Source organism: Monopterus albus, unplaced genomic scaffold (assembly GCF_001952655.1).
Source record: "Monopterus albus unplaced genomic scaffold, M_albus_1.0 scaffold39.1, whole genome shotgun sequence".
In the NCBI taxonomy this organism is placed as follows: Eukaryota; Metazoa; Chordata; class Actinopteri; order Synbranchiformes; family Synbranchidae; genus Monopterus; species Monopterus albus.
In genome coordinates, this window is record NW_018127919.1 from 1,150,402 (window position 1) to 1,172,986 (window position 22,585).

General features: G+C 41.9%; 2 protein-coding genes across 7 annotated transcripts in view; both read left to right on the forward strand.

The window, feature by feature from the left end:
• Window positions 1–1,346: 1,346 nt before the first annotated feature.
• Window positions 1,347–6,017, forward strand: LOC109959570 (zinc finger protein 70). Of its 3 annotated transcripts, none has more exons than XM_020599042.1 (3): window positions 1,347–2,758; window positions 2,923–3,919; window positions 4,660–6,017. In XM_020599042.1, exons 1-2 carry the CDS (start codon window positions 2,041–2,043, stop codon window positions 3,888–3,890), a joined length of 1,686 nt encoding a protein of 561 aa, XP_020454698.1. In that variant the 5' UTR covers window positions 1,347–2,040; the 3' UTR covers window positions 3,891–3,919; window positions 4,660–6,017. The 3 variants fall into 3 exon arrangements, with proteins under 3 accessions (XP_020454698.1, XP_020454699.1, XP_020454696.1); XM_020599043.1 differs by having other exon boundaries at window positions 2,923–3,915; XM_020599040.1 differs by having other exon boundaries at window positions 2,923–6,017.
• Window positions 6,018–9,358: 3,341 nt separating this feature from the next.
• Window positions 9,359–22,585, forward strand: part of ltbp3 (latent transforming growth factor beta binding protein 3) — a 35,952-nt gene continuing 22,725 nt past the window's right edge. For 2 of the 4 annotated variants that reach the window (XM_020598951.1, XM_020598954.1), the window contains exon 1: window positions 10,643–11,330. In XM_020598951.1, coding sequence (XP_020454607.1) covers window positions 11,093–11,330 — 238 coding nt within the window. In that variant the 5' untranslated portion in view covers window positions 10,643–11,092. Of the gene's footprint in view, window positions 9,375–10,641; window positions 11,331–22,585 lie in introns of those variants that run through there. The other 2 variants (XM_020598952.1, XM_020598953.1) reach the window with 2 other exon arrangements.

Here is a 22,585-nt window from a genome sequence, read left to right on the forward strand (position 1 = left end):
TACTACTACTACAGGTCATTATTAAAGCAGCCTACAGTGCCTCCTAGAGTCCAAGACAAGCCTAATTAGAAGCATAAGCAAAAAACATGACTAAAGGGGTGTGTAAAGCAAAGAGCCACTCATAGCCTGACTTTTCAGTCATGCAGCTGGGTGTCAGTGATATTAGTCCTCATGATGAATTGCACTGCTATGACCTGAAAATTCATAATGTTCTTGGTTAGGACATTTAAACTAAGCCACAGTATCATTTAAAGCAAATCCTGCTGCAAACTGGTCATGTGGGATAAATTAGTGAGTCCTCCACCGGTTTCAGAGTTTGTATAACCCACTGTGGGTACTTTTGAATCCTGCAAGTAGGTTATAATTTTAGCTTTTCTCCTCAAATGGCTGCTGCACTACCTGTACGCCTGGAGCAAATTTTACCCCGATATGTGACTTGCAGATGAATATCATGCTTGTACACAAACTCAACATACAATTTGCAGACTTAAAATCAGGCTTGAATAAAAGAAAACAATCACAAGTAACACAATGTAGAGCACAGCGTCATTAATTTGACCCATTTATTAGTGGATAAATATGTCTAAATACGCTTTGAATACATTTGAAAGTATTTTATTAATCCATATTTTATTATAATATTGTATTGTATTTGATAGTAATTTAGTCTTCATTTTGTAATTAAATAATTAATTTGTTTATAAAAAGCTTTTAATTATTCATGATTTTATTGACCATTTTTGCTATTAATTATCAGGTAATGGGATTCTTTGTAGCCACTTAGTGGTCCTTCATCCTGGCTTACCAGTAAATTTAAAAAAAGAAAAAAGAAAATAGGAAAAAAAGTCAGTTTCTTGCTCTGAGAGGTAATTCCACATAATAATGGTTCTGTGTCTGGATACCCTTTTCCTTTGGTGAACTGGGAATACTGACTGACTGAATATCAGAAGAATACTCTAAATTAAATATCCATTTTGTCTGCTGGAGACAAAAATGTGCCCATCGCATAAGAATTAATTTCAAAAATCTAAACGGTGGCACAGTGGTTAGCGCCACAGCGAGAAGGTTCCGGGTTCGGGCCCCACCTGGGACCCTTTCTGTGTGGAGTTTGCATGTTATCCCCGTGCTTGCATGGGTTTTCTCCGGGTACTCTGGCTTCCTCCCACAGTCCAAAGACATGCAGCTTAGGTTCAGTTTAGGACCAAAGAAGAAAATATTTATTTCTTAAGTTTTAAGATGCACAATTTAACTGAAGCAAAAAACAGTTTGGTATCTAGAAGGTCATTTATTAGTTTTTGTTTGTTTGTTTGTTTTGTGAGGTAAACATTATATTCCAAGACTGTGGAGTAGATAAAGCTAACTGGTCAGAGTAAGGGTAAGGTTTGGGGTCTGGTTAAAGTAACGAGAAACACACAGAACGGGGAAACCGCCTTCATTGTTCCCAGAATCTACTCCCAAGGCTGGAAACGTAACGCTAATTTACGATGCTCCCTTTAAGTCCTTAACCAGGGCAAAATAACTGTACGTTCATAGTTTGTTACGTCATTTTTGTGCGACAGGCCTCAATGTACACTACAGCGCAGTTCTGCAGACAGAAGGTGGAAGCGGGTGAGTCGCCGCTGATAGCCATGGTATCATAATCTTTGAACAATAATAACAACAAACTTGATTAATAAGGATCGCTAGCACATATATTCTGCAGAGCCACAGTGTTTGCAAGAGTACACCTTTGAGCGAGTGGCGTTCTTAGTTTAAAAGCTAGCAGGCTAATGTTTTTGAGCGGAGCCAGGCCCAGCGACAAGTCTGATATCAGAGTTGTCTACAGTGCTTTTGTCAGCGACGTCAGCTAAACGGCTAATGGGACACATGTAACTGATGACACTTCACTCGTTGCTCTGGCATATTCCAGCAGCAAAAGTTGCATAATTTATACAGTTATTTCAAAATTTCGACTGTTTCAGTGGCTCATTGAACGTTATATTAGCCTGTAAACGTTAGCTAGCTGAATTAAAGCTAACGTTGGCTAATTACTTTAAAAGCATGACTTCCAGGAGGACAGGCTATGCTGGTAGCATGGATTCCTCTCCATCAAATGGCGGCAGCAGCTTAGTCCATAGTGGAAATCGTAAGCAAAGTATAATCAACATTCCTGACAGGAGCGTGGCAGAGTCCTGTTACGATCGGAAATCAGACAAGGCTGGATACGGAGCAGCGCAGGGCAGCATGACTGTAACGTCGCTGAAATCACGTCTCGCCCCGACCATTCAAACTGCCATGTCCGCTGCAGTGGACACTCTGCTAGGCGAAGTGGTGCTTGTGCTCAATGAGACTCAACAAGAGCTGCTACACAAGGAGCAGGAGAATGAAAGACTCAAAGTGCGTCTAGAAGTGTCAGAGAGGGAGTTGAAGACTTTACAGGAGTGTTTGTGTAGTGCTCAGAAGCTCATAGATCAGCTTCAGATCTCATACACAGGCTCTCAGACAATTAGTCAGTCGGTTTTTGCCCCATCGCTGTCTTCCATGGCTTCAATGACTTCAAACTTGGACAGGGACCACCAGAATCCCCGAAATGTGAATGGTGCCGGTGTTGACTTGGGACTTGGTGGCACTGTGGATGATTCACTTCATGGGTTTGAGCCAAGAGAGGACTACAAAATGTGCCAACTTTCAATCCAACCAGATGGCTCTGTTACTGACCACGCTCTGGACACATTTGCATCCAGCACATCTCACATGTGCTCAGATTCCAGCAGACCAGGTAGATATGCAGTGTGTGTTGTCTGTGTTGTACTGCATGTAAAGATCTTTGACCCTGAATTAAATAATGACTTACTATTAGTGGACACATTGATTGCTTTCTTTGTTTTAATTTAGCACAGCTTCCAGGTTTATCATCTCTGCGTATTTTCGTTTTGTCTTTAGATGAGAGGCAGTCTCAGGGACCTGGTGGAGCCTCCAGGTTTGAGATTAAAGAGGAGCAGGGATCAGCTTCAGGCTCTGGTCAGCCAGGCAGGAAAGAGCCTGGGTTGCATAGTGACAGTAGAGTCGGGGAGGGAGAACGATCATCCCACACCGTGGGTGACCTGGGATACGTTCAAGTTGGGGAAGGAGAATCCCAACGTTCCTTTACTCACCCTCTGCGTCACCAAAGACCTGGGCGAGAATGCAGCAGTGTTTTGCAGCAGGGTGGACTTGATGGTCAGAAACCCTTGGGGAGGACATCTGGAGCCGGGAGAGGAGACAGTGTTTCACCGGGCAGAGCAGACGACTTGGCAGGACCTTCGGCCTCAGACACAGCAGGAGATCCCTCTGGAGATCGGCCTCACCACTGCTTGGAGTGCGGAAAGACTTTCCGCCTGATCTCCAGCTTGAAGAAGCACATCCGCATTCACACAGGAGAGAAGCCCTACCCGTGTGGAGTCTGTGGCCGTCGCTTCCGTGAGTCGGGGGCCCTTAAAACCCACCTGCGCATACACACGGGTGAAAAGCCATACTCTTGTTCTGAGTGTGGAAACTGTTTCCGCCACTTGGATGGTTTGCGCAAACATAGGCGCACACACACCGGAGAGAAACCTTATGTGTGTTCCATCTGTGGGAAGCGCCTGAGCCGCTTGCAGCATCTCAAACACCACCAGCTCATCCACACTGGTGAGAGGCCGTGCTGCTGCCCATTCTGCAACCGCAGCTTCAAGGAGCCAGCAGCGCTGAGGAAACACATCCGCACACACCGAGAGGAAGGGGGTCACATGGGAATTGGTGCCACTGATGACACAGATCCAGATGCCTTGGATGACATTAACAACCTCCATCCAGCGGCTCCGTCCCCTCAGATGAGGTTTGGGGAGTGGGGACCAGAGGAGGATGAGAGCTCAGCTGTGGACTGTGTTTAGGGGGTGGTTACAGGAGAAACTGTCTGTAGGTAATCGTCCTATGAAACAGCTGATAAAGGGTGTTTGTGTAGTTCAACATGATGGATAAGCTCTGCTGTGTTCTACGCTGTTAGAATGAGCAATCAAGCTACATATGACTCTCTAGTCATGGAGTTGTGTTAATTTTACACTCTTAGATGTAAAGACAACAAAAAAAATCTGTACATTCTTTAACTACAAGTATTAGTTTTTTTTCTGACATTCCTCCAGCAGCAGCACACTAGTTGTTCTCGGCACAGGGAGCCACTGCTTTGCCACTGCTTTGCCACCTTTCTGGCAGTAATTTGGGAAAATGAATGGCAGAAGTGGACAAGAGCTGTTTATAAGTGCCTTGAACACTCACTCAACCGTCAGCTGAGTCGCTGTTGCTGCTGCTGCTGTCTCGTTTCCTTACCACCTGGATATGAGCCAGGACAAACGGTGGCTTCTGGTCTCGAGTTTCTAAAAGTTTTTGCCAACACACTAGGCTGCTTGAACACAGTAAATACATGCATAGGGCTGGTTCATGCTTCATGTGCATCATGAATCATATACTGTACATTGTTGTGTTGTCAAAAACCTTGATTGTAAGATTAGGAATGTAAACTATGGCCATTTTGTATTAATCAAAATCCCAATCTCCTGTCATGATATTGAGGTTATATGCTCTCCCAGCTCTGCATCTTATTTATTTTAACCTTTATTTATTCAGAGCAGTTTTACTGAGAAACAGTTTTTTTTTTTTTTCTAGGAACGCTCTGATCATCATTTACAACCGCAGTCTGACCTGCTGGTCACCGAGCAGCTCTTCTGGAGTGGTTTGGGTGAAGGGCCTTGCTTAAGGGCACCACAGTGGTGCCAGTGAGATCGGGGCAAGCACTACTCCTGTGTCACTGGTCCCACTCAGATTTAATCCTGCTGGTCCAGGCATTGAACCTAACATTTAGCCCAACACTGCTCCTTATAATGACTGCTCATGTTCTTGGCATTTTTTTTTAGTTGACTTGTCATCTACTTTCTTTGATAATTAAGATAAAAGAAGTCAGTTTCTCAAATCATTGTCCTACTGTAGGTGGATGTAGTCCCATTATCAGGATAATTTAAAGTCAGATAATAATTCAATCATTCAATAATTTTGATTCTTATCAGACTATTTGTAATCTACAAAACTAAAATATTTTGGCTACATTTACACTGTTGTGTGTGTTTCTTCATGAAGCATGAACCAGTGTTGGTGCCCATTCTCCACTTCTGCTTTGGTCTGTCTCGCTCCGCTTTTCATCAGGTGCAGTTTCTTTGCATCAGCATGTACCCAGAACAATGACTAACACCGTTTTACTCTTTCTCTTGTCTGTTTATCATTTCTCTCTCCCACCGACCATATCTTAGCACTTGTGTTCTCCCCCGTTCAAGCTGCTACATCTAGAAAGCCTTTTCCTTTTCTGGATTGGTATTATTGTTACTAGCGGACAGACTTTGGTGCTTGCATGTTCATATCTGTAGCTCTGCTGGTGACGACGCCTTCGGGCTGTTTCTGTAAATAACAGTGGTTATAGCCATTTTATCTGGTTGAATAATAAGGATTAACCTTTGTGGAAAAGTCAGTGTGCCACAATGATATTTTTTTTTATATATAATGTGCTTTGAAACCATCGGTATGCTACCACACAGTGTAAATAATGTATTACATTTCATCCTGGTGTTTGTCCTGATTCTCTGACATGATGCGTCGGGTTTAACAGCAGAGCATTCATCTTCTCAGTCTCTCCAGCTATACTCTCTGCTGACATTTACCGTGTATACTACTATAATGATCTCTATGTACATTTACAAATGTAAGTCATTTTAAAGGGCACTCAAAATGTTGACGGTCTGTCACCATATAGCCAGAATACAATTTGCCAAGGTAGTTTTTAGCCCGGATAATCATATTTATTGTTTTGTTTTTTACAGCAGGGCCTTTGCATGTAGGTTTAAATTGAAATGACATTCCTCCTTAAAAGGTCAGCATTAATGTGAAATTAATTCTTTTTTTTTATGCCTCTGTGTTCAAAATGTATCCCTCACATTATTCCTGTTACTGTAAATGTCGCTATATTAAAGGGCATTGTTTATATGTTTCTTTTTTTGGCCTGTTTATTTGACATGCAACATTAAGAAGTGGTTGCTTTGAAATAATAGCAGTTTTCAATGTGTGGTGGAGAACACCAAGAGCTTAGAGTGCTGTAAGCCAGAAACAGCCAGGTGATTAATACTAACTGCTTATACTGTAAAATCATTCGAGACCAGATTTCAAGTTAGATTGTAGTCAATCTGGTTCGTGAACACACTGTTCTTATTGCACTTGATTGAATGAAACATCACTTCACTGCATCGTCTGGATGCGGTGGAGTTGTGGCTTTATGTTGTTAGATTCTCCTGGTTGTGTTAAAGGTATGTTCAGGATTGTAATATAATGTTCAAGATGTCATGTAAACATCATGATCCGTCCACAATGAACTGGACAAGAGTCCGTCACAGTTGGAGAAAACTCACAACAGTGCCTCCGGAGGACACATTTAACCATAACCAGTATACTGTGGTATTTATTGTGTTTTTCTTTAGGCCATTATTTCTGCTGTTCTCAACAAAAACCGTCCTATTTGCAATTTGTTAACTCTGCGATTATATTTTACACAGTTTGCCAGTAAGTTATCAACCTAATCCAACTGAAGAGCCAGCTGGCGGTTTGTTTTGTGTTCTCAAAAACTGACCATTTTATGGATCATTAAATGTGTACTTTGTTAATTTCATCTGACTTGTGACCCCGTGAGACAGGTCAGTGTTTTACACTTTAGCACGTGTATATGTGGTAATAGTTCTCACTGCTGTAATGTTTTTGTCAGTTCAGCAGAAATTGTTGCAGAAATGTCTGATGCTGCTAGTCTGACTGGAATATTACAACCCGCTGTTTGTTACACTTAGTCTGGGACCCAGTGGGTGTTAGGCCCACATTTGTTTGTGCTAAATTTTATAAAGCCACAGTTGGATTTTACCCTTTTTACTAAAACTGGAAGAATCGAGCAGACTTGTTTCAACAAAACAGACCTCAAATGGCAGCCGTGACGTCAAGTTGAAGCCAGTGCTGTGGAAGGCATTTAAATGCACTTATTCCCCTGACTGCATCAGTGGTGGTTCACACAGGGCCGAGCTCATGATTCATGAAAACCGACACAGTGGAGCAGCTCGGTTGTTAGAGAGAGAAGTTTACACAAGCCAAGACAGCCATTTTACTGACATAAAAGAGAGAGAGGATGGGGAACCTCACAGAAAATACTACACTACAGCTGCAGTAAACTGGGTCACTAAGGTAAGACTGAAACTATTCTTCACCTTTGAATAAACTGGCAGAAAGTAACCAATTACTGTACTTTAGTACAATTCTGAGGTACTTTATACTTCTACTCCACTAGATTTGAAAAGGAAATATTATACATTTACCTATACTACATTTATTTGACTACTACTGCTGGTAGTTACTTTGCAGATTAAGATTCTCTGGCCTTGGGTTTCACTGGCACGGAAGCATAAAAATCTACAGTGCATCTAGAAAATATTCACAGCGCTTACCTTTTTCCACATTTTGTTAGGTTACAGCTTTATTCAAAAACATTAAAATCATTGTCCTCAAAATTCTACAAAAAATACCCCATAATGACAATGTGAAAAAATGTTTGAAACTTATGCAAATGTATTAAAAAAAAATAATAATAAAATAAAAATCATATACATAAGTATTCACAGCCTTTGCTCAATACTTTGTTGAAGCACCTTTAGCACCAATTACAGCCTCAAGTCTTTTTGAGTATGATGCTACAAGCTTGGCACAACTATTTTTGGGTAGTTTCTCCCATTCTTCTTTGCAGTACCTCTCAAGCTCCATCAGGTTGGATGGGGAGCGTTGGTGCACAGCCATTTTCAGATCTCTCCAGAGATGTTCATTCAGCTTCAAGTCTGGGCTCTGGCTGGGCCACTCAAGGACATTCACAGAGTTGTCCCGTAGCCACTCCTTTTTTGACAGGGCTGTGTCTTTGGGTCATTGTCCTGTTGAAAGATAAACTGTCGCCCCAGTTTGAGGTCCAGAGTGATCTGGAACAGGTTTTCATCAAGGATGTGTCTGTATATTGCTGCAGTCATCTCCTCCAAGTGCCTTTTGGCAAACTCCAGGTGGGCTGCCATATGCCTTTTACTGAGGAGTGGTTTCCATCTGGCCACTCTACCATACAGGCCTGATTGGTGGAGTGCTGCAGAGATGGTTGTTCTTCTGGAAGGTTCTCCTCTCTCCACAGAGAAATGCTGGAGCTCTTTCAGAGTGACCATTGGGTTCTTGGTCACCTCCCTAACTAAGGCCCTTCTCTCTCGATCGCTCAGTTTGGCTGGGCGGCCCGCTCTAGGAAGAGTCCTGGTGGTTCCAAAGTTCTTCCATTTATGGATGATGGAGGCCACTGTGCTCATTGGGACCTTAAATGCTGCAGAAATGTTTCTGTACCCTTCCCCAGATCTGTGCCTTGATAAAATCTTGTCTTTGATATCTACAGACAATTCCTTGGACTTAATGGCTTGGTTTGTGCTCTGACATGCACCGTTAATTGTGGGACCTTATATAGACAGGTGTTTGCCTTTCCAAATCATGTCCAATCAACTGAATTTTTCACAGGTGGACTCCAATCAAGTTGTAGAAACATCTCAAGGATGATCAGTGTAAACAGGATGCACCACAGCTCAATTTGGAGTGTCATGGCAAAGGCTGTGAATACTTATGTACATGTGATTTATTTTATTTTTAAATAAATTTGCAGATTTCTAACAAACTTTTTCACATTGTCATTATGGGGTATTGTTTGTAGAATTTTGAGCACAATAATGAATTTAATCCATTTTTGAATAAGGCTGTACCCTAACAAAGTGTGGAATAAGGTAAGCGCTGTGAATACTTTCTGGATGCACTGTAAATACTCCCACTACCGTTTTCAGATAAACAAAGTTCCTCCTCTCCGTTAACAGCTGTTTTATCTGGTGTGTTTTTATTTCTCCGTTCTGTTTGTCTGGTGCCATGGGTAACTCTAAGGTTTCAGTTTTCAGAAGGGACATAATTAAATAGTACTAATAATACTCTCAAGGATGTTTTATCTGCAACTTACAACAGTGTATTTGCATTGTTTGTGCATGTGTGTGTGTGTTTTGACAGCTGATGGTGCAGTGATGGTGAGTAGCAGGGCCAGACAGAAATGTGAGAGCAACCTATGAGCTCTCAGTCGGCCCATGCAGTCATTTCCTTGGTGACCGAAAATAAACACTCTCCCTTTCTGGCGAGGAAGTGACTCAACCCCCTCACTCACCCTTTCTGTCTTTTGTCTCTTTCTCACTTTCACTCCTAGCCCTGTGACCACAAACAGTGACCCCCCCCCCCACCGAATCCTCACAGTGGTATGCCTTCACATTATTATTTGCACAGTCACTTTTCTCAGCCTCAAGAGTCACAGTTAGTTTAACATATGACCAGACTGACATGAGGTTTCACTGTAGAGGCTTATTGTTAGCTTGACTGTGAGGTGTCACATCACATGACTACCTTTTATTTGTCTCATTCAAAGGTTTGGTGTGTTATTTGGTCTCATGCACTTATTGTCGGTGATGGAAGAAGTACTCAGATCCCTCACTTAAGTAAGAGTAGCAATGCAATAGTGCAAAACTACTCTGTTACAAGTAAAATGCATTGTTACTGAAATGTTGCAGCTGCTAAAGGGGGAGCTAGTTTTAACTAGCATAATTTGAATTACTGCTGAGTAGTTTGTGAATTTTCCAATGGAGATCAATAATGTCTTATTATTTATTACTATAGAAGTTTCAGAAGGACTGGAGTTCCTTTTACTTCATTAAATGTAGCTGATAATTATCAAAAACATAATAAGGGTGTATATGTAAGACACTCAGGAAAATACCTTGTTTAAACCAACTAGTAGAGTATTACCATCAGCTAAACTTGAGAAATAAAACATTTCTTAGGTTTTGTTCATACCAAGAAGAAGATGACTATTTTCCAGAATTAAAGCCTGAACTTGTGGTTTAAATAGAATGTTTTTCTACTGTTCTATTGTGGCACGGTAGTGCAGTGGTTAGCACTGTCACCACACAGAAAAAAGGTTCTGGGTTTGAACAGCTGACCTTTCTGTGCGGAGTTTGCATGTCCTCCCCCGTGCCTCTATGGGTTCTCTCCAGGTACCACAGCGTCCTCCCATAGTCAAAAGACATGCAGGTTAGGTTGGCTGGCCACTCTAAACCGTGTCAGTCCTGTGATACACTGGTGCCCTGGCCAGGTGCACCTCACCTGTCACAGGTGAGTATGTTATTGTTTACCGAGACATGTAATGTCATATGTTTTTGTTCTTTGCCAGTGAATCTACAGGTTGTACAATAGTGTGTGAAATCTGTAATGTCTTTTTTTCAGCAGAGTAGAGAGACAGCAGGTCTTAATAACCGCAGGGAGAGTGAGGAGTTGGCCATTCCTCAGTATTCACATGCTCATACATTGTATTTTCACACTGTCACCAAACACAAAGGTGTATGCAGCAACAGATTACATGTCAGGTTTTTTATTTTCAGAGTGACACACACACAGCTATGGTTTGCACAGTGAGGTCTATGCGGGGGCAGCAGGGGAGTGGAGAGGAGGGGTGTTAGGAGAATAAGGAAACCACTTTTAGCTTAGCTCCTGCAACGCCTGGCTGGCATGTAGCCAGGTTTCTCCAGAGAGGGCTGGCTCACCCCTTATCCTCTCCTCCCTCTCCTTTCTTCTTTCTTTCCCAGCCCCATGTACACTCTCTCTCCAAGTCTCCAAAGCAGCAAGAGTGACGAAAAAAGAGCGACAAAGCGGGGTAACTTTTGAGGCAACAACACCGAGGGCAACAAGTAACTTCCAAAGATGCCAAACGTGTCGGTTTTACAGATGGATCACTTGGATGTAGGAGGGAAGTGATTTTTTTTCTTAAGGAGAAAACAGGGGGGAGAACGCGTTTTTTCCACCGTATGAGACGTCAAAAATCTGCCTCGATTAACAAAGCAGGCGCCTCTGAGCCGGAGCGGATCCCATCGGCGTGTGATTTCATGTCCCCTGGTCTCTGCGGAGGGCAGTGAAGGATGCCAGGATGCCCTCTCTGATCTCCCATCTGCTTGTCATCTGGCTGAGCGTCCACAGGCTGGTGTGGTGCACGGAGCGCTCCTCCACACCGGAGCGCTTCAAGGTGGTCTTCGCTCCTCTCATCTGCAGGCGGATCTGCCTGAAGGGACAGTGTCAGGATACCTGCGAGCAGGGAAACAACACCACGCTGATCGCGGAGAACGGCCAGGGGGCCGACACGCTGATCGGACAGGGCTTCAGGGTCGGTGAGTGAAACACTGCAGCCTTTTATGAGGGGATATAATTAGGGCGCTGTGCTGACCTCCGGGTTTCTAGATACTCTGGAGAGGTGAGAGGGGCTGTTTGGAATAAATGTCACATGCTATGATAAATCTTGCATGCCAAGATAATCCTGTTAGCAACCCACCGTCACTGTAAGTCCACTTGTTTATCGCATGGCAATGGCCTGTCCATAATAGTTCAGGCATTGTTCAGGGACTCAGTTCTCACTTTGCATTGTTAAGCTGTACTGAATGACGCATCATGAAGGTACAAAGACCAACTTTAAAAGTCCTGCTTTTTAAAAAAGCAAGTTTAGCACTTGAGTATCTAAAGTGAAGCCACTCATAGTGGAAAATGACCCAGTTCGGTGTTTTTCCGAGTTTGAAGTTGAAGGTACTCTGAATCATGCTAAATCCATCATGGTAGTTGAATCTGTAATGCTACATATCTTATAATGTTTTTCACATGTAAAACCCCAAAGAAATGAGTAACAACAGGTGTAAGATTAGTGTAAGTACAATTCTAAGTAAAATGTTTGCAGTTCATCAGTACTAATACTGTATCACAAAATGGTAAGTACATTATATGACTTTCCCACATCTGAGGAAAATTAGTAAACATAAACTCTAACCTCCTGTATGCAATTAAACTAAGCCAAATAATAAGGAGAAGAAGCAAAAATCAGGTATAAATGATTCCTTTGTGTCATTATCTCCTTAAAGGGTCCTATTTCCTTTAAAGCTTACACCAGTCTGATACCAGCTACTGACATCCACCATGAATTCATGGCATTAAGATTTATGGGTGGGTAGAAACTCTGCTTTGCAAATAAAAAGGTGTCTAAGAAGAGTTGAAGTGGCTTCACCCTCCACTACACAACTGTTCCCATGGTACACTTTAGTTAGTGAGGCATGGCTCATTATGTAGCATACAAATGGAATACAAATGTACTCTTAAGATCTATACTTTCCCCCTGGACTCCAGTGTCTGGTTGACATGAGTGGAGCCTTTCTGCACTGTATCAGATCAGCTGTGGTGAGACGTGGAGCCGTGTAGTCTACATCGGTCTCTCCTTTGACTCAGTGCAGAGAATAGTACACTCAACAAGAAGAATGTGTGTTGGATGATCGTCTGAGATGTTCGGCTGCCATAAAGTGTAGCTGTAGAAAGTTTATGAGAAAGTCAAAAGAATAAGGCATAAAAACAAATCGTGAGCAAGTTGGTGATTTTTGTTCCACACAGTTTTGTAATAGAGAGAAGTTGGACTTTGGCATCCAGATGTAGCCTCTCCAGCTGTTTTCTATGGTATGCATGTGGAAGTAAGCTGGCTGGATTTATTCAAGGTCAAGTGAATCTTACTTGTAGCACTGTCACACTATCCTTCATCCTTGACATCATGTCTAGTCAGACAGTTGGCTCGGACAGCCTTTCCTCTTCTCCTTCAGCTTCCTTGAGTCACGTTTTGGAGCTTCTGTGTCAAATCATTCACTTTAAATTCCAGAAATACCTAATACTGCTTCACATTTAGTCTGAATGTGTAATGCTATAGTCACCTGTGTCCTCGATTTCACAGTCAGAGTATCTGAAAAAAAGCTCCTTGCTGGGTTGTATGAGTTTTTGCAGCAGGGGATAGAGCGTTTGAGGAGATGTGTGTTGCTCAGTGTGAGAACTGGAATGTGGTGTGGACAAGTGGAAATTTCTCTCTCCCATGTTAAAACAGCCAAAAGCAGCAACAATATAAAGACTTTTCCATATCTCAGCGGTTATGATGTCAGCACAGCGAGGCTGAGGCCCGAGTTGAGCAAGCCTAACCAGAACAAAACCTTTTCTCAAATGTCACAGCGTGGAAGTACAGAAATACCGTTCAGGACATGCACTTGACCATGAACAAGGGTTTTCACTGTCAGTACTGTAATTGACTGACATTGGCTGGAATTTGATGGAGAGGCAGGCTGAGTACCAAAAAAGGTTTTAGTGATGACCTGGATCTGGGATTTCTGCCAAAAAATACTTTTTATGGCCATAAGTTTGAAAGTAATAGACAGAGACATTGTATTATTTATTTATTTTATCATGAGCAGGCTGACATGATCAAGTGAACAAATCATGGGGATGACTAATACAAATGGGGAACGCTGCAGTTACACGAGCCCGCTGTGGCTCAGGGGGTAGAGCGGGTCGTCTCCTAAGGGCCAGCGGTTTGATCCTAGGCTAGGTCCAGTCTACATATTGAAGTGTCCTTGGGCAAGACACTGAACCCTTTGCCTCGGTGATATCACCGCTATGTGAGTGTGTAACTGTTTTTGTGCAAGCGGGTGAATGGTGTGATAGTGTAATGCACTTTGAGAGTGCTTTCTTGTATAGAAAAGTGCAAGTATAAACCAATTTATTCAGAAACCATATATTTGATATATTGATGGAATGTTTACAGGGTGAGAAATCAGATTATCCAAGCTGAGGGGAAGATATCTCAGGAGAACAAACTGGAAAATGTGTCAGTGTTATTAGAGGTTTCTGCTTCCAAAGACCTGTCTTCACTCTGTTTACCTTTCATAACTAGTAGCTGTGCAAACCACAAAGCTTTACAATGATATGAAAGAGACAAATGCAAGGGGATCAAGGAGATTTGACAGATGTTTCCAGAAAATGTGTGAACATTTCAGCCGTGCTAATGGTATGGCTATATGGATAACAAAGTCAGCCTGTAGGTCACCGTCAGCCAGTCTGTGACTTTGGTCCAAACTGAAATTTCTCAACAACTCTTGAATGGATTGCCATCAAACTTGAGACAGACATTCGTGGTTACTCTTAGTTAGTGCCACCTTAAACATATTGATCAGAGCAGCTTAAAGTACAGTTGCTGTCAACTTTTCCAATAAATCATATACATTTCAATCAAACCAATTTATGACCCCTTTGGTCAGAGCACTGTGTGATTAAGCTCTCTCAGCCTGGGACAGACAAGCACCCAGATGTTGAACCTCTCCATCAGGATCACCTGTCATGCATCAGGACCAACTTTTGTACTTGATGTGGTATTTGAGAGAGCAGAACACTGAAGTCGTTGTCACACAGACAGTCAGAGGTGACACAATGTCTCTTATGGTTAAGTAAGTAGCAGTTTGACACAGTACATGACCATTTAATGCGCAGTATAGAATGCATCACAGCCGCCTGCCTGTGTAACCGTTATTATACACTTGTTCTCTGAGCTCCAGCATAAACTTATCAGATTAAAAAAACTATTATGAACAGCTAAACACTTACTTGACATTTAAATCTGCATGACACACACTTCAGGGTGAGATGTACTCTGGTTATGTGTTTTATATGTTTGTCCGTCACAGACCGCTGTTCCTAAAACTGATGAACCTCGAAGGCCTCTCAGGCATGTCAGCAGGCAGAGCTGGCATTTGGCAAAAGCTGACATTTACAGCCTTATCTTGGATTCCACCTCATACATGTATTACAGCTGAAATGTCCTCATCTAAAGTATTATGCAGGACAGAACGCAGAAAGAGTCAGGAAAGGGTAAAAGACAAAGAGGCATGTGAAAATGGTTGCAAGTTTGAATCATAAATCATAAAGTTGAAAAAACCTTGAGCAAACTTTTCCATTCTCATCCTATTGCATGTCCTCTTTTCCTCTCTTGAACCTGAACCTGTTTACTGGCAGATGAAGACTCGCTTTATAATCGTCCCCATGTGTTTGGCTGGCAAAATGTGCAACGGCCAAGTTTTCTTTTTATCCCCGCTATGTGAACGTTTGCTGTAAATTGAAGGAGACTGGTGTTTTTGTTAGCGTGTGTGCTTTTGTCTGTCACTTTGACCACTTGTATTTAGAGTACTTTCAGTAGTCACCAGTTACTGTATATTCTTTCAAAATGAAGTAGCTACATAAAAATCAATATCTGTACTCATGTCTCTGTCGTTTTTTTCCACCAAGAATTCATTTTTCTTGCCAATGCTCGGACAGAGGCGTCCTGTCTATCGGTCTTACTGACAGCAGCTGCTTTTCTCTCCTGTGCATCTCATCTTTATCAGGGCGGCAGTCATCTAAGCTGCTCCAGATTCTCTTTTTTTTCCTACAATAACAAAAGCACAAGTCCTTATGGTGCATTTATTATATCCCAGTTTGGGCTCGTCTCCTCTAAAAAATGGCCTTCATGAGAAGAGGATATGACTATTTCAGAATTTCCCATGTCATTCTGTATTTAGAGGAAAGTGACAGGAGAAGCCCTGTGGTTTGTTTTGGTTTTCCCTTGGCATGGGTCAGAGGTCCATGGGAGCCTGAAAAAAAGACAAGTTACTCAGATGCAGTAGGAGCTAGTTCTGCTTTCTTTTTGTTTAGGAGGTGAGTTTATTTTACTTTTCAAAGCCTCTCCCTCTCTCAAGGCAATCATCGGAGAAAGCGGTCTAATACAGGCAACCAAAAACCGGCAGCACTCCGGGTTTTTGCCACAGGTTGGACTGATCTCAGAGGCGAAGCTGGGCAAGGCTCCCGTGCTCACACCCTCTCAAACGCAAACACATGCGCTAGGGAGGCTCATGCACATTCATCTGCAGCTTATTTATCATAAAAGCTCCTTACAGTTGGTGAAATGCGCATCGCGTGTGCTGGCAGGCTGATCTTTAACCTCTGGTCAAAGTGGTGTTTTAATATGTTTGGAAGCAAATCTATCACCTCTCCCCAGCTATTTATGCATGTGGGGGGAAATAATATACAGGGTTATTTCATTAGCCTTTAGCCACAGTTTCACAAGCAGGACACTAATGTAGAACTTTCACAGAGTGGTGGTGGTATGAAACTTTACAGGAAAACAGACGTGTACTGTAATGTATGTATTATTAGATAAGAACGTACCTGGTCAAGAAATAAACAAGGTACAATTCACGGCTGAGCCTAAATAAAATATAGTCTCTAGCTGATGTACCTTCAGAATAGTCAGGCAGTCCAACAATGTGACAAGTACTGTATGTGAACACACACGGGTCTGAAACAGTCTGGTTCTTTTAACTTAGTGACCTCATTCAGTGTGAATTATCCACCATAAAATCAGACTCCTCCAAGTCACCACTTTATGGAAAAAACAAAGTTGACAGTAAATTCAGTTTAGGAAACAAAGCTATAATTAGAAGTCTTTTTTTTTTTAACATCACAAGGGAACAGGGGGTATATCTTCATGTGTGTGTGCACTGAACCCAGCTCAAACAAACAGCCTTCTTTACCATCTTTAACACTCACCTCCCATTTGCTTAGTGGGATGGCAGTTATTTAAAGCCACTCGGAGGAATGTGAGCTCTGGGGACTGCACCCACACCGTGCAGGACCCTGTAGCTGTAGTGATTAGCCAGGGTAAACAGAATAACACGGCCTCTGCCAGAGCTGCCTGCTGCCGTGGCCTGACACTGTGCAGCCTATAAGACATTAGCCGCTCCACTCTCCAGTGCCGAGTGCTGAGTATCCCACAGGGCAGGTATCTGACATAATCTCAGCAGAGCTCTGTCAGCACTCCTCTACCTGTCTGCCTGCCCTCCAGTCCCTGTAGCCGAGGCTCCTAGACAGTCATTACATGACATCATCCACATCAGTGCCAAGAGCTTGTCAGACTCTCAGGCTTTCTTTCCACAAACATCTCTGCCTGAGTGGAGTGACAGGGTATTGTTGGATTTGTGCCTACTCAAAAGCTCTGGAAACCACATTGTGTAGTACCTTGATATATGAAGATCACATTGTGCAGGGCAGAGTTTGATTTGTATAATTGCAAACCTTCTTAGTCAGATCTAATCTTCTTTAGGTTTCCATGCAGGAGGAGCCCACTTGTCATCATCCTTCAGTTTCTGTAAGGTCAGCAAGCAGTTTCAGGTTGACTGAGAGGTAATTAATGCCTCTGGTGACAGTGGTCTACTATGGCAAAGGGCAGCACTATTGTTTAGATAGCTGAAGCAGAGGCTGCTCAGTTTCTGGGGGCTGAGGGAGCACAGAGAGGTCTGCAGGGGGAGGAGGAGGTACACAGGTTTGTGTTTCAAAAGGCAATGATTATGTCATTTACTCCTAGCGTCTGGCTCAGCTGCAGGAGTCTGACCCACTTCATACATCACTCTTTCTCACTCCATGTGGTATGTGGTCTCACAGGACCAGCCGACGGTAGGCGTATTTGGGAATGCGGTTTCCTGCTTTGGAGCTGATGGTAAAGGGAAGCACGTCATATGATGATAGCTGTTCTTCTGTTCTTTTTTAAACAGTGGCTTTAGTGGCAGCCATGTTTATAGATTATGGGACCTAGTGTTGTTTGGTCATGGTTCTCTCAAGATAGCACTGGATTGTGTAGTAGTAAACTGATTTCCCAGGCTGGATGAGGAGCAGCCTTGTCTCCTAGAAATTACTTTCATATGTTACTAAACTGCTTTAGTTAGTTGTGGAAATCACAGCTCACTGGCTGGATTATGTTCAGTGGCAACATTTTAAATAAATGGAGCACAGAGACTCTAGAAGCTGGTTAGGACGGACAGCAGGCATACGAAGTGCAGGACTGTTACTTCAGAGAGCAGACTTGTTATTCCCAGTCCTGTGTGTGGTTATGTTTAAGCCACAAAAGCCCTCTGGTTAAGATCAGGGTTAAACACATTGTGTCAAAGTAAACTTTTTCCTGTATTAAACCAGACCACACAGCACTCAGAAAAGCAATAAATAAATAAATAAATGGATTAAAATTACAATTTTAAAAAGTCAAAGGGCCCAGATAAACAAGTGGCTATTGAAGAAAGTCAAGTTGTTTATCCTTACCTACTTAAAAAATGAAAATATTTTTTCTGGATCATACCCAAACGAAGCAGTAAAGGAGTAGTTCAGCAATGCACTTATCTGCTTTCTGGTAAAGTGTTAGATGAGAAGAGCTGTCATATCTGTCCATCAAATATAAGGCCAGAAGACAGTTAGCTTAGCTTGGCACAAAGACTGAAACTGGGAACCAGCTAGTCTGACTCCATCTGAAGGTTTAAAAGCGCTTCCTACTGTAGCAGCACCTCTAAAGCTCAGTAAATACTGTATCACATCAGCTCACTGGTTTAATTGGTCTACAAAGTGTTAATATTACAAGTAGAAGTTTTACGTGGGGTTATGTGCAGTCTTGTTATGCAGGGCATGAAGGTGGGGAAAAATTTAAAGATGTTTGATGAATATATTTGGAAGTAGCAAAACCAAATTATTCTTGTTTCTACATTTGTGATGATCTCTTTTGTTGTGTTTAGTACGAAGATTGTGTGATAAAAGGTTACATCTGCACCATGCTACATAGTTACAGTATAACAACTGAAAAACTCCACATCTGGAAACATGAGTCATTGCAATGAGTGTTCCTATATTGATGGACGAGACCGTGGAAATGATCGCATGTGGACGAAAAAGCATGACCTTCATTTTTAAATCTGTGTGAGTTGATTCAGACTGGGACTGAACCACGGTGAAAGTGACTCAGTGAGCGCCATCACGGATTTCAGCATCTGAATCTTGAAGACTACTTGCTATCTGTGGTTTTGCCAGAATATGAGTGTGTTCAAAGAAAGGAGCAGATCAGGCCAGTTTCATCTGTTTGATGAGAGATGATGGCTGCAGTAACTTTCAGTTCAGTGAGCTGTGGAGCTTTTGAACTGCAATTTGTAGGGCTGTAATTTGTTGTTTTTGGGCTGGGAGGGTGCGGCTGCGGCTGAAAGGATGGTGTGGTGGGGGGGGCTCTGATGATACGTCATCTACGGACAGGAGTGAGTTGGTGGATGGTCACAGGGCACTCAGACGGCAACCTTTTCTTTCTTTCTTTGGCATTTTGTCATTACGCATACAAGCCTATACAAAGACATGTCTTGAGCTTGCAAAAAAAAGTACAGACTGGTATCATTTTCTCCACTACCAGTTATTAACTGTAATTTTCTAAAAATATGACAAATAGTGTCTGTCGTCATGTGTTTTCATGGACGTACATGGTGGCTTAGTTACGCTGGGGGTGCTTACTTAGCAGTTGGGGAATGTGCAGTATGTTTTTCCTTAAAGGAAAAAAGTGTCTGGGAATCACAATAATCCCACTGAAAAGTCACATTATTTTTTGTTCTCTGAATTTTCTGCTTCTTTTGCTTTATATTCTTATGTCAGACATACAGTATCTTCCCTCTACCATCTTGTGCTATGAAGTGATCTGTCTTTCTCATTCTGGAGTGAATCATGACATTAAGAGCTTTCACTTGTATGTCATATGAAACTCTTTGAGGAGAAGAGCTAGAAGACAGTTCGATTTGTTCTTCTAGTTGGAGTGAATGCTACTAGTTGTCTGCTGGGCGTCTTGGAACTTACAATGCAGCTGATGTGAAATATGAAATTAGGTTTCAAAGGCATGACAGCAAAGGATAAAGGCACCTTTGAATGTTTTCTTAGCTTAACTGAAGCCAGATACAGGAAAACTGTGGATCATTATTTGATGTGAGCACACTGTGTTTGCATCCAAATTATTAGTTATATTGTGAGTCACTGCACTGTGCAAATATAGAGTAAATGCCAAAGAAGAGTGTGCTGATGAGTAATTGTTGAAAGGGATCCTGGATTGTTTTTATCTGCCTCCATTTTCTTTAAGAAGGCCATGTGGAAAATAAGGTTCATGACACTGTAAGTGTTTTGCATCAACAAGCTCCACCCCACACCATTCAACTAGTCTATCCTGTGCTTGCCTCACGTTCCTTCACACCAAATAATGTTTAGGTGTGTTTGATTTTTAATGACACAGCACCTCTAGTTTCAGGAATGTGTTAGATCCATAAAGACAGAGACATGGTACAAACCAGAGGATGGCTGCCTTTAAGCTGACTGAGGAGAATCAATGAGCAATTTCTGATCAGAAATTCTGCTAATGAGCTCTGAGGTTTAAAGGGGAGGTCGGCTTGGGAAGCAAAATCCTTCTCAACTTTAATTTGCTCTTTTCATCATGTAATGTTATGCAGCTGCCTAACCACAGCGGCTCTCCAGGAGGCAGCGCCCCCCTCCAGTTAATAGCTCACACAGGGACGAGCGCGTTCACATACTGTACAAGACCTGCAGAAAACATTAGCGCGTGCATTGCTACTATGACTTGAGCTGAAGTGAAGGAGTCCTCCTGGAGCTCTGAAGACAAACAGACATGAGACTCCTAATTTAAACAGAATCCAATAATCAGGATAATATAGGCATGAAGTGCAGCTGTAAAACAACTTGTTGTTGAGCGCTCTAGTTTCATGCATGTGGAGCCGGGATGCACCTGGAAACGTACCTCTACGTCTAATGATGGTCTAACTTTATGCAATGTTACTGATTGGATAGCAAATATCATGTAGAGTGCAGCAGTAACAGAAGAAGAAATACACGAAAATAACAGAAAATAATAAATATGCAGAGGTGGTAGAACACAAACTCAATACTCAAGGAAAGGTGCAAGTACATTCCTAAAGAATACCCCACTATAAGTAGGAGTACCACTTAAAATTCTTTACTCAAGTTGAAGTGCTAAGTAAATACTCTAAAATATACTAAAAGTACAAAAGTACTGGTTTTCCACTAAGAAAAAATATTACAACTAGTCTATCCTGTGCTTGCCTCACGTTCCTTCACACCAAATAATGTTAAGGGGTGTTTGACATTATTAATTATTAAACTTAAATAATGTCTAATAATTAATACAAAATAATGGTCCAAGATCTGTTACTGTATAGTGACTGGGTATGGAACAAAAACAGCACAGCTGCTAAAAGTGGAGCCAGTTTTAACCACTTTATGTTCTGCCACGTTAATCAATAATGCTAGTCTACATCATCATTTATTGTTTGATTATATTTTGTATTTAGAATATTAATCTTCAAAGTAACTAAGAAATTAAAGTAGTGAATAAAAAGTACAATATTTCCCTTTAAATTGTACTGGAGTAATAGTCACAGTAACAGAAAATGGAAACACTCCAGTAAAGTACAAGTACCTTAAAACTGTACTCAAGCATAGTACTTGAGTAAATGTATTTAGTTACTTGCCACCACTGCTAATATGCTTTATAATACCCTATCAGTTACAGATATTTACAGTTTCCCCTGCTGTTGCTCTTTACACCTTTGACATTTACTGTTACAAGAGGCTGATATCTAGCAGATGTTCTAACAGATGCTCACAGGTCTATTTCCTATCAGAGAATCTCAAAGACATGTTCAACATACCAGCAAACTGTGCACAAAGGCATCTTTACAACACCAAATGCCCCCAAAAGTGATAGGCCCTGATGTGACTCTCTCATCCATTTCATTTGTTATTGTCTTGTGACTGTTTTATTGTTTTTCATATTTCTTACTTATAGTCTTGTTATTTAATCAGTATCATTTCTTATGAGCATTTGTCTTTAAATTCCTGCACCGTTTAAATGAGCCTGTCCTGTTATCACTTAAAGCGCTTTGGTAATTGCATCGACATGAACAAACTGCTATAGAAATAAAGTTACATTTTAATTAGATGGTTCACATTAAATACAATTTCTTGTTAATGTCATTATAAAAGTATGTTTCCACTATCAGCTCCAGTCCCTCAGTCACACAGTGCACTGCTGCTCTGTTTTTAGTGCTACACCATGTGGCCTCATATTGCCTCAGATAAAAATAACGTCAGTGCGATCCATGTGAGAAGCACATTTTAAATGTGGGAAAAATACTTTCAGACCTGTACTCTGCATAGGCACCTCCTGAGCTGAAGTATCGGAATCAATACCAGGAGAGGAGAGGCTGGGCCGATGCAGTTGATATATTGAGTCATAGCAGTAATAGTATATGTATAGCAGTAGAGACAGCACATTCAGTTTCAAATGACACTACAGTGACCTTTTGGACAGACATCACCCCCCCTTTGAATAATTAATGTAAGTTGACATAAGTTTAGTCTATACAACGCCTGTAATGTATGTCAGAACATATTTATAGGAGTTCTCTGAGACAGGAATAACCCCATGAAGACTGTACAGAAAGAAGTGTGCTGGCAGTTGCGGTTGTGTATTGTACTTTGCACTGTGGTTTGTACACTGCGCTCATTCACAGAGGCCCCCGCCCCTGTCCCTGCCCAAGATATATTACCCAAAATCTGTAACAAGATTCCTCCCACTTCCTTTGTGTTTATGAGTTTCATTAGAGTGGCACTGACCCTGACTGAGCTAAACTGGAGTCACTGGTCTCATCTAGACACTTTCCCAGCC